Source organism: Leptinotarsa decemlineata, unplaced genomic scaffold (genome assembly GCF_025532065.1).
Source record: "Leptinotarsa decemlineata unplaced genomic scaffold, Ldec_3_MD MMD2_P_RNA_scaffold_2, whole genome shotgun sequence".
NCBI lineage: Eukaryota > Metazoa > Arthropoda > Insecta > Coleoptera > Chrysomelidae > Leptinotarsa > Leptinotarsa decemlineata.
In genome coordinates this window covers 21,298,261-21,314,664 of record NW_027412529.1, presented here as the reverse complement: position 1 = coordinate 21,314,664, position 16,404 = coordinate 21,298,261, and the positions used below count along the sequence as shown (strand labels likewise).

Genomic DNA, 16,404 nt, shown 5'->3' with positions numbered 1-16,404 from the left:
ATTCTTAACATGAAAAATCGACTTTGTACACCTACAAAATTGAGATATGTTATTCTTGATGATATATTCGACAAGGAAAACTTTACGTTAAAACGGAAGAACAAAATGAAAAATAAATTCAGTGTCTCGGTAGATTGAGTTATCAATATGTTTGATATACTTTTCACTAGTATTTTGAACCCGCCAGATAGTTAGATTTTTGAATGTTTTTCACAATAATTCCATTTCCTCGGACGGCCTGGAAAACTACTACGTAAAGTTTTTCTCGTCAAATCGGGTGTCAGGAATAACATATCTCAATGTTTTAGGTGTACAAATTTTTTGATATTTTCAGCCCATGTTCACTCCCTCAGACGGCCTGGAAAACTATGACGTGAAGTTTTTTCTGTCGAAAAGATCATGATAGATAATATATCTCAAACTTATAGGTGTACACATTCGATTTTCGAAGATACGATTTTTTAAACTTTAAACTCCATTTTCACCCCCTCAGACGGCCTCGAAAACTATAACATGAAGTTTTTATTGTCGAATAGATTATCAGGCATAACATATCTCAATTTTTTTGGTGTACAAAGTCGAATTTTCATTTTACGATTTTTTTAAATATTTCCACCCTATATTCACCCCTTCAGACAGTTCAAGGAACTAGGACGGTTCTTTTTTTATTAAATCAGTCAATAAGCGTATCATATTGAAAAATGGTAGGTGTGCAGAGTCGGTAAATGAAAAAAATAATAATTCGATATTTTTTTCTCAGTGTATTTTGTGGATGTGGATAATTTCACACCCGTCTCAGAATATATAAACCTCTGAAGAAGCTATCCACGCGCCCCAGTGAAACCACGAAGAAATTCCAAAAATCGAGAACCTTCCAACCCGAAAAATACTGACACCGAAAACCTCGGCCGCGAAAATCTTAACCATTTTGTTGAATCACCGTGCAATTCAGGACATGTGTAGGACATTAATGTCAATTCCATTTTCTTTCCTATCGAAATGTTTTCTATATTTATGAATTTCTGTTGCTTTCCCCTATATACTCTTGAACTCTTGGATAGTAATTCTGAATTTTGCCAAATGAAGTGAGTGCCTTCCTTGACTGATTCATCTTGTGTCGTACCTAAACACACGAACGTGGTCGAACGAATTGAGTGCTCACACTAAATACGTTTTTCTCCGTCATATACATGTCAAATAGGTAGGGTATCGGTGATATTGCATTCGTAAAGTCCTTTTTGGTTGTATGTGTGTGCCACCATGTATATTCACATTGTACCTACCACTTTTTATATATATGTTTTTGATGAATGGTATGTTTACTTCCTCAAAATAAAGAGTTGTTAAAATGGAATCGTAGAATCATTACATGGCGCTGCGAACAGGATGTAAAAATATAATAAATTGTGTGAATTTTAAAAGTTGTGAAAAATAAGTTATGGCTGATTATCGAGGTATTGCGCCACTTGACATGAGTGGAAATGTTTCGGAGAAGTGGAAATTTTGGATAAAAAAGTTCAAAAATTATATAAAGGCAGCAGAGTTAGATAGAAAAAAGGAAGATCTGCAGTGTGCTCAATTACTGCAATACATTGGTGATGAAGGATTGCACATTTATAATACTTTTCAATTTTCGGATGGTGAAACAGATAAATATGAACCTTTGATAATAAAGTTTCAAGAGCATTTTCAACCGAAAAAGAATCTTACGTTTGAAAAATACAAATTCATCAATAGGAAGCAATCTGAGGGAGAAACAGTACAACAATATGTAACGGAACTTAAGAATAGGACAAAAAACTGTGAGTTGGGAGACATAGAAGAAAGTTTAACGTGTTCAGTGTTAATAAGTGGACTAATTTCGGTTTAGTTGAAACAACGATTATTAGAAGATGATGAATTGGAACTGAATAAGTCAGTTCATATATGTTTGTCGGTTGAGGAGTCCAAAAAACAAGAGAAAGAGATGGCAGGAGAAAGAACAGTGTGTAGTATACAAAAACATTCAAGAAGTTTTCAAGGAACGCGAAAATTTAATACGTATCAGCACCAGACAAGGCAGCAATCAAGTGAATGTCCAAATCAACACCAGGTAGCGGGCTTGTCAGGTCAGTCATTCAGGCAGCAGAGATCTGAAGTACCAAGCCAGATGAAAGGTCTCTGTTATAGGTGTGGCTCACAACACATGAGAGGTAAAAACTCTCCGGCTACTGGTAAACAATGCAGTTTCTGTGGTAAGTTTAATCATTTCCACAAAATGTGTCGCCAGCGGAATATTCATTTGGTTCATTCTGAGAACTGTAATATGGAGGAGGCTGATGACATAGGTGAAAACTTATCTCAAAATATACTCAATAATCAATAATCTTGGAAACCGATCACAAGCCTCTTGTTAAAATTTTCAACAAACCATTATACGATTGTCCCCCTAGGCTACAAAGAATGTTTATACGCCTACAAAGGTATGATATTTGTCTCGTACATAAACCTGGTAAAGAACTTCACAATGCCGATACGTTGTCCCGGTCATTTGTAGAAAATTCTGCAGAAGTTGGAGACTTTGAAAAAGAAATAGAGGCACAAATTTGTATGCTCCGGTTGAATTTGAACGCCACCGATCAAAGAATAACGGAACTAAAGGAATCTACTGCAAATGATCCAGAATTAATTCAATTATTAAAATATGTTAGAGATGGCTGGCCAGAAAAAAGTCAGGATTGTAAACTTAATTTTTTTTATAAATTTAAAGATGAAATAACTGAGGCAGATGGCCTTCTGTATAAAAATAGAAAACTGATTGTTCCTTTGAACATGCGCGAAGAAATGCTCCCTAGACTACATTACGAACACATGGGTATGAATAAAACAAAAAATAAAGCAAGAGCAATATTTTTCTGGCCAGGCATGTCGAAAGATATTGAAAATCGCATAAAAAACTGTCAAACCTGCGCAAAATTTGGAACAAATAAGCCAAAGGACATCATGCTCTCCCACGAATTGCCAAATTTACCATGGAGGAAGTGGGTTGTGATTTATTCTTTTTTAACAATGAGACATATTTATTAGTTGTTGATTATTTCTCAAAGTATATTGAATTGGCAAAATGCGTTGATAGCTCATCATCATTACAAATAATTACAAGTTTGAAATCAATTTTCGCTAGGCATGGAATTCCAAAAATTTTGATTAGTGATGGAGGTCCGCAATTTACAAGTTTGCATTTCAAATAATTTTCAAATGAGTGGCAATTTAAACACATTAGATCTAGTCCTTTTTATCCTCAATCAAATGGTTTAGTAGAGAGACAAATTCAAACTCTGAAACGAATGCTGAGAAAAGCTCTCTATGATAATAAAGACTTATACACGGTATTATTGCAATATAGAAATACACCTTTATTATATCATATCGATTCCCCCGCTAAACTCCTGATGTCAAGACATCTTAGAGATACCCTACCAAGGGAAATTTCCGAGTTCACACCAAGTACAATTGATTATAAAAAAATTAAAAATGCTTTGGAAAAAGGACAAACAATTCAAAAACAATGCTATAACAAAAACTCAAAAACAGATAGTAACAACTTTCGAAATGGTGATAATGTTTTAGTAAAAAAACAAATATCTGATAAGGTTTGGAATAACGTCAAAATTGTATCAAAAAATGTTGAGAATATTATAATATTCTGAATAGAAATAAGAAGTTTATAAAAATTTTCAACAATGACTCAAATGAAAATGAAGAAATAGTAAGTCCACAACAAAATATCTATAGTTATGACAGAAATAGAAATATCTCAGATCAAACAAGGAAAACCGAAATTAGCGATTCAGATGATGTAATAATTGTTCCTAATTGTACTAAATCGGGTAGGGAAATTAGAGCTCCATGTAGACTGAACTATTCCTTAAAAAAAATTAAGTAAGGGAAATGTAATAAATTGAATTAGATCCTATTTGTATGTGTGTGCCACCATATATATGTTTTTGATGAATGGTATGTTTACTTCCTCAAAATAAAGAGTTGTTAAAATGGAATCGTAGAATCATTACAATGAATAATCTTTACCGTCAAAATAATTCTCTTATTACTCGAAGACTGCGACGGCGTCGTTGCTGTCGTATGGATACGTGAAATATATAAAAAAAATAAAGTCGGCGAATTTCATCATATTATGGAAGATCTATATAATGACGCTGAACTGTTTCCTGGTTATGTTCGAATGAAAATAGAAATTTTCGAATATATTCTAAGCACTATACGACCTGATCTGAATAAATTCAGCAACTTTCGAAATACAATTCCACCTGGAGAACGATTAATTGTAACTTTAAGGTAATAAAATAAAAACATATGAATAAGTTTTAAAATCCTAACAAGACCGGATTGGTTTCGGACGTCGGAGCTACACGTACGAACACGTTCGACTGACTCGCGCGCAGTGTGAGCGTTCCCATAGCACTTTTAAGGTCGGAATTATTCGTACGTGTCCGCACGAGTGAAATTCTTGCGGAATCGCGTTCAAACTGAACATGGCCTTAGACGACACTTCTTTTCGTGGTTCCAATTTAAACAAATGTAGACGCTCTCAAGGCTCCTCAACTGACCTTAGACTCTGTCTGATAGTTTTTGATGGCCTGGATATTGGTTTCACGTTGTATTTCTCTGGAATTCTCCCAATCGGGTCAGTTACATTTTTATCACAGGCCAAGAAAGCTTTTCCAATAACGGGTCTAGCTGGAGTTACTTTGGCGTTCTGTCTTCTAGATTGTATCGCCCATTCTACTTCGCTATACTTATTCTCTTTATAGGCATGTTTTAGGTGAAGACTCTCAGGTTCACAGATTCACCGGGCCCCTCCAACCAACGTTTCAATTACCACTCTTTTTTATCGTGGCTGATATTTTTATAATTATAGCAATTAGAATGCCTATGATGAATGAACTTCATATTTCTCAAATTCATTTCAAACTAAGCCGGCACCATTGTCAACTCCGTTATTATGGATACTACTAATTCGTTTGAATAGGCAAACTAGTAGCATTTTCAATGGCCCTTTCGATGCCGAAAACAAAACAAATTGACAGTCGCGTTTTTAAAATATTTCATAAAATAATATTTTTGTAAATGGAACACCCTATATTTTATCATGCAATTAATTTTATAATTACAAAGATATTTGGATCATGCAAAGAAGTAACTCTCAAACACAAACTAGAAGAAAACGCATTTTTGAAACATATAAACATTGAGTCACACGAAAGAAAAAATACTTTCGAGACAACTACATTTATACGAACATTAAATTATGCAAAAAACCTTTTTTCATTCAGTTTGTAGGTACTTCAAGCATTCTTTATGAATTTGAATCATATATCATTCACAGGATTGCTACACAATATATAATATGGAAGAGATAAAATTGTATTCATATAGAACACTGAGATCCCCAATGGCGAACATCCAGCAACAATCTAGATAACATTTAGATGGAACACAATTTATTCATAAAATCACGACTCTATGTTACGAATGAGTTGAATTTACTCATGTCATCGATGACAACGTAATAACATTCAAATGATTATTTGATTGAATCCCAGCCATATAGAGCAGGATTGATAATTTTTGAAACCAAAAAAATAACAGTAGGATGAAATCCTTCAGAAAAGGAGGAAAATATGATAAAAATGAAAGAAAAAATAAGTTACGGGCGATCTGAGTTCGAAAAGTGGGAGGGGGTGAGTTATCAAGTGTGAAAAATGATTTATCTCGATTTCCGGCAAAACTACGAGTTCTATGGAAAAAAGTTAAATAGCAAAGTTGTAGGTAATAAAAGATCTACTACTTTTGTAATTAAAATTTTTTCACGTAACTTCAAAATTTATGTGAAAAATACAAATAACCAAATTTTTGTTTTCTTATTTTCATCTTATTCAAAAAAATTCTACGAAATTTAGTGAAAACTTACCTTTTTCTATCCCAAATACCTTATCTTCAATTTTAATCACTTATCCATCAGTTTTTGTCTTTTCATCGTTAGATTCGACAAACCTTTCCAATCCTAGTTGATCTTCAAAATCTTCAAGACCATCACCTTCTTCGTCTCCAATATCATTTCATCTGAACCATCAACTTCCCCGAGGTTTTTTCTTCCATGTTGGAGTAATTTTCAAAACCATGACAATTTGTGCATTAATTTGGGCATTTTAAACAATGTTTCCGACAGCCATATTTTAAACTGTTACATCCAGTTTCACAGCTGCAGCAAATAGTTTTAAGCAATACTTCCGGAATTAATTCCTTTTCTGTAAATTTGGCATAATGCCACGTTGCTTCCAGCCCCAATCTCTTGCTGTCAGCTCGTTACCCAACCAATTTTGAAGCTGCTACTATGCCCCATAACAATTTTGTTATGCTGCTCCTTCTGTGGGTGGGAGGTTTGCCAAAATGAAAGATGATTTAATTTTTGCCAATTGATATCCAGATGTTGTATTGCAACCGAAAAAACAATGTAGAAATGCAACAATATTTTCGAAAGTTTCATGTTTGAAACTATTAGACGTGTAAAATATATTCTTTAAATTTCCAGCACCTCGTTTGAGATGATACATGTCATGATAATCTTAATTTAAATGATTTGAAAGGACAAAAAGGTCAATATTTTGACCCACAACATTGACAGTTTTTTTAATAGGTATCTCTGGCAGTTTCTATCGAGGTCTTATTTATGTCAACATCAACATCTTCTTCTACTTGTTTACAGGAAAACTCTTCATGACTGTAATCTTTTCATTGAAATTTTTATTATATTGTCCATGTTTTTCTCGTTAAATGAAAATTTATCTTGCAAAAATGGATTGAAAAATAGGGTGCTTTTTTGATATTAGGTCAAAATAAGGTGAAAAAAATGAATATTTTGAATCAAATGAATCACAGTGTATTTGAAACATGAAAAGGTAAGTTTTCACCAAATTTCGTAGATTTTTTTTCAAATAAAAACCCGAAAACTTTGTTATTTGAATTGATGAAAAAATAAAAAATTGTAAATACAATTTTTGAAGGCTTCAGCCCTATTATGAAGGAATCTTGTTCGAATTGAAAGATGTATACTTATTATTGGGAAAGAAAGATTTTGGCAAGTGTCTTATTCCGAAACATGTCCGGCATTGAGGATGACAGTCTTCCATGTCAGTAAAATTTTACCTTTTTGATATACTAAATTGTGTAACAATCCTGTGAATGATTTCTGATTAAATTCCATAAGGAATAACTGGAGTAAAAACTGAATAGAAGAAAGTGTTTCTTGTTGTTAATATAAAAGTAGAAGAAGAATGGAAGTAGAAGGCCAAAACCTTTCTTTCCTAATCATAGTTTTGACGTATTCAAAAAACACTTTATTGAAGATTTTCACTAAACAGTTTTATAAAAACGCAACACGTGTTTCGCCAAACAATGGTTTCTTCGGCCGTGTCTTTACTGTGGGTAATGAAAATCTTACTTCACTGTGAGTGAAGACACGCCCGAAGAAACCAGTATGGCGAAACACGTGTTGCCCTTGTGTAAAACTATTTATTGAAAATTCAATAATAAAGTGTTTTTTGAATATGTTAGTTATGGATTTTCTTCAAGTATCGGCCAATATCATCAAAATCATAGTTGAACATTTTATAAATGATGGTAGTTTGAAGCTCTTTGTGAACACAATGAGTGAGAAATAGTGGTGAGAAATGAACAGCGTCTCAGGATGAACTTACCATAGGTTCATCGGTATTTTTTTGAAACTGAACTAATCTGACTCGGGTAACGTTTTCCATCTCGACTTCGCCATTGGGACCATCCAGTTCATCCCCGCCGTTGAGATATGGAAGTTGTGGCGGTGGAGTAACTCGAACAGCATCTTCTCCATAAACTTCGTGTGCTACCACATCATGGGCTTGTAAAAGAGCCTGAAATGAATAATATTGGTTACTACTGTTATACTCAGAAAAATTGAATTGAAACATGAGAAAAGTTGAATCACATGTATAGAAACATATCGAGATTTTACAATTCGTTTCATCAGCCCTGTTTCAGAAATCTTTCAACCTATGTAGCCGTCAAAATCAACAATTCATTCTTCATCAAGTGGATTCATTTATCTGAATATCAGTTCAAACGCCATTTGAAAATCAATTATCTTCGGAAGCGAGGATAAATAATAAAATAAACTGTCACACTGGTAGTACGCTGTCAGGAGGTTCCTCATTTCGTTTAAGAACTACTTCATTTCGCAATGAAGATTCCAAACGAATGACGTTAATGCTCGGCATAACTTGATTATTCAGTAAATTGAAGTGTCCTACTCTATTCAGGTGTGCTTTCATGAAGATTGAATCTATAATATCGGTACCCAAAATTCCGGTTCAGATATTCAGTTTTTGGAAATATTTGGTTTGAATTGGCAGTTGAATCACTTCAGATCAGAAATTTTGATGAATCACTAGCTCATTAAGACAAAAAGAACATTCATCCGAAAAACATGTAGAGTACAACAAAGCTGATAGAGTCCAAAAGGATCTCACAAAATTCAACTCAAAATCGACTTCGTTCAATTAATGGATTTTGGAATTTGTGTAAATGAAGAATTCTGAATACGTTTGTATGACTCACTTCTGATGCTTGAGTTAACTCAGACTGCGTGTTTTCTATCAAGACAAGATGACTTTAAATTGCGAAAATTAAACGAAACATTGAATTTGAGGTATGCAAACATAAATGAATGGAAAACCCTTTCGAATTCCGGTCGGGCCATATTTTGCTTACTCTGTTCTTCATTCAAATTCATTCTCTCTTATTATATTATGAACGTTAATTCCTCTTGTGCCCTAAAATAATACTTTCTTTATTGACTATCCTCGAACGGTCATGTTGTATGCTCCTAACAAAAAGTTTCAGAATCTCTCAGAGCTTATGGTTTCATTGTTAGAAATTGCAGAAACTTTCATAATATTAAAGCCATGAAGCTGTTGTATTTCACCTACGTACGTTCGAAGACAGAATATGCAAGTATCGTCTGGAGTCCATTCTATGAGATTCATAACATAGCAATTGGAAGAGTTCAAAGAAAGTTTTGTAAATTTCTAATTTTCAGAATAGATGGTTCTTACCCTGAGAGAGGTATCACTAATGATGTCATATATGAACGTTTAGAACTTTTTAGTTTAGACTGTTTAGAGCATCGCAGAAAATGTGCGTCGCTCATATTTTTATTCAAGTTAGTGAATGAGAGAGTTGACTGTCCTAAAATTCTTGAACAAATTAACTTCAATGTACCACGGCCAGCTTCACGATTTCAATCCATTTTTAGATCTCTCAGAGCAAGAACTAACATTATGCTCAATTCCCCAATATATGTTATGTGCACAAATTTCAATAGCATTTGTGCCCATGGTGATTTTTAATAATAATAATAATAATAAATCGTCTTTATTCATCTTTGTACACATATGTAAAGAGATAACAATAATAGGTATTCGACAAAGATAAAGTGGCGAAGTGTCACCCGCGGGTGCTTTTTAACTTAACCATGGAAATACAATATTAATTCACAATTTTCTCAATTATCTTAGCTATAATATCTACGATGAGTATAATTCTATTACATTGTAGAATAATTTTGCTGTCTGAGATTTATCAAATTGATGAGTAACTTAAATTCATAAAGTGATTGACTGGTCATTATCCGTTTTGTAGATGCAGAGTTCGACATTTGGTAATCATATTGAGCTGATAATAGGGATTTCAACTTTTTTTTGAAGTTCATGAGAGTATATGTACTGTAATCATGCGGAAGTTGATTATGAAACTCACAGGCGTTGTCCGTGAAAGATCGCTGAAAAATGGAGGTTTTATGTTTGTACATTGCCAGTAACCCCGAGTTACGAGTCTTATAATCACTCAGATTCCCTATTTTAATTAGTTTGTCATATAGATATATCGGTGTTCTATACTTCAGTACTTTATGAGTCATATTTAATAGAAGTAATTTTCTCATATCTAACAATTTCAGTTTTCGCATTTCCCGATATTTATGACTTATGTGCTCATATTTACGTATTCCGAAGGAAATTCTGATACAAGAGTTCTGTATTTTTTGAAATCGACTACTGTCAACACTCAGAAGAGCAGGTCCATAACAGTCCAGTCATTATAGTAAGTTCACCTCGGAATTCGAGATACCCAGCTGTAAGTCTGTAAATACTTGTATATTGACACCCTAAAAGTTGTCTCAAAACCTACATATGGTAGGGCGTAAGTAACTATTAAATTTCAAGGTCAAAGGTCACAAAAATCGGTTTTTTGCGCTTTTTTGGGAAATATCTCATTTCCTATGGGTTTTTTGCTATTTGTATTTATTATCAATATTGTAGAATATAAAATTCTCTACAAATTTTGTTTAAAAAAATTTTTTATACGATGAACCCTTTTCGAGATAGAGGGCGGAGAGCGCGCGGTCACAGCATCACTTCAGGTCAACCGGTGCCTCCGGTCGAAAACGCGCCATATATAGTTGATGAACTATCGATAAATCAATAATTATAAATATTTGTCAATTTTTATTAACTATTATATTATATTTTATCATTTTTTTTCTAACTTATCCACTTTTTATTCAGTATTAATTTATTTAACAACACTTACCTGCCCATGTAATTACAGCTGGGTATCTCGAATTCCGAGATTCTTACCTTATTTAAGCTTAAATGACTGGATTATAAATGTAGTGACAGTAAGCCAGTTTCGATAATATGAGGGATTCACATACACGAATTTTCAGAGCGGAACTCATGAATTGTCTACTTGGATTGAAGTTGTTTGAGTGTATTATATGAACCTCGGCAAAGTTGATTGACATGTTTTGTGAACCTCAATTCATTGTCTAACCAGAGTCCGAGATTTTTTGTTTCATTTTTTATGGGAATTTATTCCCCACCAAAAATGATGTGGATTGAGGTACTGGCTAGATTACGTTTGAGCTTCGGTCCGAAAAACAATGCACTGAACTCGCGTTCAAGTTCAGATTATGTGCTGCAGATACATTTATCAAAAAATCCAGATCCGAATTTATTCTTAGTCTTCACTAACCTTCACAACATAAGAATTGCTAAAATGTACTTGAAGTAGGTAATTAGAATAATTTTTTCTTTTTTGTTCATTTTATTTTTCGTTTATGGTTAAGTATTGTGAATAAAATTTTATATTGTCCTGTAAATGGGTAACTGTTGGACAATGAAGCTATTATTATTATTATAATTTTCTTTTTCACCGAAGTGTGCGCTGGTCATGCCCTATCCCCCGAAGCCCCGATACATTCGGGAGGGCGCGCCAGCATTATCAACCAATAACCACTCCTCACACCGTGGGGTAAGTGATCATTGGGTCCGAGAATCATGTGCCCTGAGAAAGAGCAGTGAGCCAAGAATGGCAGCCTTCTGCATCTGTGCGGCTAAGATTTCTGCCTTAGTGCGGCAAGCCGGTATGATTTTAAGATTCAAGAGTAGAGAGGACATTATTCCACCAAGGACTCCAATAATCAGAACAACCATCTTGACAGAGTGATCTGGATAGAGTCTGCGGAGTTCGAAGAGAAAATCTCGTTTTTCCTCCTCTTTTCTGACGATATTCGTCTCGCCAGGAGCTGGAAACCCCACGATAAATATCGTTTTGGTCTAGTGGTCGAGAAGGAATACATCAGGCTTATTAGTTTGTATGAGCCTGAGGGTGAGGAACAAATAGTTCCAATAAATTCGGCACTTCTCGTTTCCCACAACGGATTCAATATCCCCCGAAGCGTAGGGCAACACCGGTGTCTCGTCAATACCGTGAGAGTGCCGTAGATGGTAATATACCACTCTTAGGGCCGCGTTATGTCGATGGACATAGGCCGAGACCGCATATGCTGGACATGCTGATAGCAAGTGCATTAGGGTCACGCGACTGCGGTAGACTAAGGTGTTGAAGACACCATCCTGGCAAGCCATGGTGAACCCCTCAGTTTTCGTCTTCAGCTCACTCGACCTGCGAAAAGCGAACGTCAGGCGCTTTGATAAGCCAAGGTCCCCAATGTTATTGAAGAAGACCTCATACATTGGCTTACCTCTTACCTTACCTTACCTCTTACCTCTTACCTTACCTCTTGTGAGTGGCGTTGTTCCACCCCAAGGTGAGTATACGTCTCTTCGGCATCCAGATGGTGTAGGATGCTTCCATCTACTAGCTGCACATCCTCTCCGTAGTCCCCGCATCGTCCTCTTTTGAGATGGACCATTGCACATTTGTCTATCCCGAATTTCATACCGATAGCATGCGTGTACTCTTCCACCACCCTCAAGGACTGATGTAGATCCTTCTCTCCAGAGGCATAAAACCTTGTGCCTCCAGTTTCCGAGGGTGCCACAGTTATACCCTCGAGTATTTCTGAGCGCAACGGATAATGGCAATAGTGAGATGTAGAAGAGAAGGGGACTGAGGGAACCACCCTGAAATACACCCCTTCTGAAAGTGAACCACCCTGTTTGGACTCTTGCTTGACCAGATGTTATGGTGAAGTGAGTTCGCCAAAGTGGTATCAGTTGTTTGTATTATTATTATTTTTTTTTCACCGTAGTGTGCGCTGCTCAGGGCCTATCCCCCGAAGCCCCGATACATTCGGGAGGGCGCGCCAGAATTATCAACCAATGACTACTCCCCACACCGTGGGGTAAGTGATCATTGGGTCCGAGAATCATGTGCCCTGAGCAGTTTTCACGAATTTATATAACAATTCAAATACACATTTATCTCTTACATTTCGGGTCGGACTATTTTTATTGAAAACATTTGCAGATTGTATTAACCAGTTTTATCAAGATAAACGACAATAAACAAGAATAGAACTCGAGTTCAACCAGGGCAAAAATATAGAAAGAACTCTAATAATGAAACTAAGCTGACAGCCAGTATATTAGGGAGATTTCGACATAAACATTAACAGCTTTTGGTGTGACTGGATGATGAAATTCAGGACCATACCGTGAGCTTTTCTCTTTGTTATTTCCTTTGGTATCACTCAATAGTGCTCAGTATAAACATTTCAATTAGAGAAATTATGTGTTCAGGTTGACCTTGGAAGTGGTAAATCTATACCGATATGAAGTTTTCTCCTCCACTTCAGCTTGAAACGACCTTGGACCATGTCACACGACTTTAGGTAACTTTCAGATGATTTCGAGTGTAGCTTTGAATGACTTCGAATTGCGTTATATGGCCTTGCGTGTTGGGACGTCACCCTCCTGCACTAACACTTTTGATATTGAATGACTACAGTCAACCTTGAGCTATGTGCACGTCATATGACCTTGATGTTCTTCTTACATTTCCACACTTACATTACCTTGACGACTACAAAAAACGTGACTTTAACCCCCCTTCTTTGTTGATAATTTCTATATATGCCCAGAATTACATGTTTTCACATTCAGTTTACATCACCTGAAGTATTTGAATAAGTGATGAGTATTTGTAAAGTTCCAAGGTGACAGCAAGTATCTACCAACCCAAGGGGAATGGTATGAGGACAAAAATCTGAAAGAATTTTGTGAGCTAATGATTGAAGCAGATTTGAAGCTTTCACTTTCTTACATTTACACCTACCTTGGACAGAATATCATACAGGAATACCAACTGAAACTATGGTGATCCAGTCCGAGAAGGAGGAAGAGGACGTGAAAGAGAGGAAAAGTGTGATTGTAGATAATTGTGTTGTGCGTCATAATTGCGGGACCGTTGGCGTATTACTCGATCAATTATTTTATGATATGTGGATTGCTAATAATAGGCCATACCTTTGGCCAGAAAGTTTCCCCGATCTGTCTCTTATGGACCATTAGGTAAGGAAACATATTTAGAATATTATATATTCAGATCCAGCACCAAGTAAGGAGAATATGGTTAGAAAAGTTTTGCAAACATTCAACACCCTAAATGCCGATGAAATCAGTCGTGCTGTGAATAAAAATTTTATGAAGAGAGGTACTAGTCGCCTGGAAATTAACGGAAATGTCTTCGAACATACTTTGTAATAGTTTTTTTATTTTGTGTGGGAAGACAATGCAATATTTTTGAATTTCCGCTCCTTTATGAAATATTTAGAATAAACATTTTTCAAACCATTATCCATTCATCTGAAATCCCGTCTATCATAAAAACTACGACAGCAAATTGATAGTTCTAATATACATTATGTATAACTGTTCTAAATGAAGCTTTCTTCGCCCGTTGTTTTGTGATGGACATGCGCCTATGTTTTATTTTTTTGAAAAAAACTGAAATCTCGCGAATGGTTGATTTTTGATACAGGGAATGTTTCATGAAATTGAGTGCAAATCATCTCGGAATTTCAAAACAATCCTATAATTCAAAGTGTTTCATTTGAAAAAAACTGAGTTTTGGCCCATTTTTATATCTTCAGACTCAGTCATCGATTCTGAACACCTTGTATAACATTTTGGAAATGTTACTCCTACAAGACGATGGAATGGAGTATTCTGATAAATCAAATAAAAGCTTACTTATTTATTCTATTAAACTATTGAGGGAATCACTGGAGAGCCGAATACTTAGTTTTTGAGTAAACAGATGAATATCCCGAGAACGGTTCATTTTTTATATAGATTGTATTGCATAAACTCACATAAGAATTATGCCAGGTATTTCATTAGTTCGGACTTCCATTGTCTAATATGATATAAATTGATTTTAAATACGGAAAAGGATCTGTAAAAAATTAAAAAAGAGAGTGGCTGAAAAAATAACAATTATAATAAGCAAATAAAAACTGAAAAAACAATGAAATGAAATACAAACAATAATCAAAAATTAAAAAATCAAACTATAAACACGAGATGAAAATTTAAAAAAATATCAACAAGAAATGAAAATGAAAAATTAAAAGATTCCAAACCAAGGTACTTCACGATGTTTCGATTGTTAGTATCCACAATCATCTTAGGGTGATAACTGGACTTATTCCGTCAAGATCTGACCATAGGTCATTCGAGTGCTCTCACCTATCCACTCTTCCCTCTCTCCGCTTCATCGGTTTTAGAGGAAGCTGACCATTTGGCGGGTGTTGGTCGTGTTCCGCTTGATTGAAGGTTTCCATGTGTCCGTATCTCTACACTAGCTTAGCTAAATGCGTTGTTGGACAACATTTATGCGGAATCTTTGAATTGTCTCCTAAACCAGTGTTCTTCCTTGTGGATTATTTCAGCTTGAGCCCACTTGATGTTATGTTGATGAATGCAAACGTGCTCTGCTATTCCTGATTTGCTGGTTTCTCCTCGCTGTGTGTGTGTTTCCTATGCTCGGCAATGCAAACCTTCAATGGTCTCTTAGTTTCACCGATGTATGATTCTCCGCACTCGCAAGGTAACCGGTAAAGGCAGTTCTTGGAATCGCAGTCTGCGTTGGTGGCCTAGTTTTTGTGAGGGTGCTACGGATAGTGTTCCCAGATCTGAAGCAGGTCCTGATGTTATACTTGGAGCCAATCCTTCTTATTCTTTTCGACAATCCTCTGATATAGGGAAGTAAAAGTACTGGTTATGGCGGCTTATCTTCCTTGTGGAGCTCTTGCTGTCTTCTAGTTAAAGCTTGTTTCACCATTACTTTGGAGTATCCATTTCGTTGAAGATTATTTTTGATGATGCCTAGTTCATTTTCGAGACCTTCCTTTGTATTACACAGCCCGAAAGCACGGTCTTAGCGATTGATGGTGGTTCAGATACTGTCCTGTGTGAGAGGGTTTTCGATACACAGATGTTTTCCATTTCGTGTCGGTCCTCTTTACCAATACGTCTAAGAATGGCAATTCGATGTGGACTTCCTTCTCCAAATCAATTTATATCACACTATACAATGGAAGTCCGAAGTAATGAAATGCACCAAAAAACATTGTCAACAACCTTCAAACAATTATGCCAGGTATTCAAATATGTGAAAATATACAGGGTGTTGGAAAAAGGCTATTATTTTCATTCGATTAAGTGTACTCAAAAACCTGTATTTGCCAATTTTCAGGATACGAATCCTAGTATTTACCGAAATACGAGGGTCATAGATGAGTATTATTTCGATTATTCCCAATTTGATTTCAATTCCAAAGCCACCAGTAGACAGCTGTTTCAGCCCTTTGGCCATCATCATTATCGATTGAAAACAAAATGTAAAGAACCCAGAAGAGTATTTGATTAAAATCACTGTTAAACGCAAGGAAGACATGAGTGTTACCTATTGGTATGACACCTGAGTTAGTTCACCAGATTTTTAGATCGGAGTTGGTGGTTTGACCAATCATCAAAACTGACAACTGCGTTAGCAGAAATT

At 35.5% G+C, this 16,404-nt stretch overlaps 1 protein-coding gene across 6 annotated transcripts in view; it reads right to left on the bottom strand.

The window, feature by feature from the left end:
• Positions 1-16,404, bottom strand: part of CASK (peripheral plasma membrane protein CASK) — a 624,590-nt gene that overhangs the window by 75,762 nt on the left and 532,424 nt on the right. For all 6 annotated transcript variants that reach the window (XM_074185376.1, XM_074185387.1, XM_074185391.1 and 3 more), the window contains one exon: positions 7,758-7,949. In XM_074185376.1, coding sequence (XP_074041477.1) covers positions 7,758-7,949 — 192 coding nt within the window. The remainder of the gene's footprint in view (positions 1-7,757; positions 7,950-16,404) is intronic.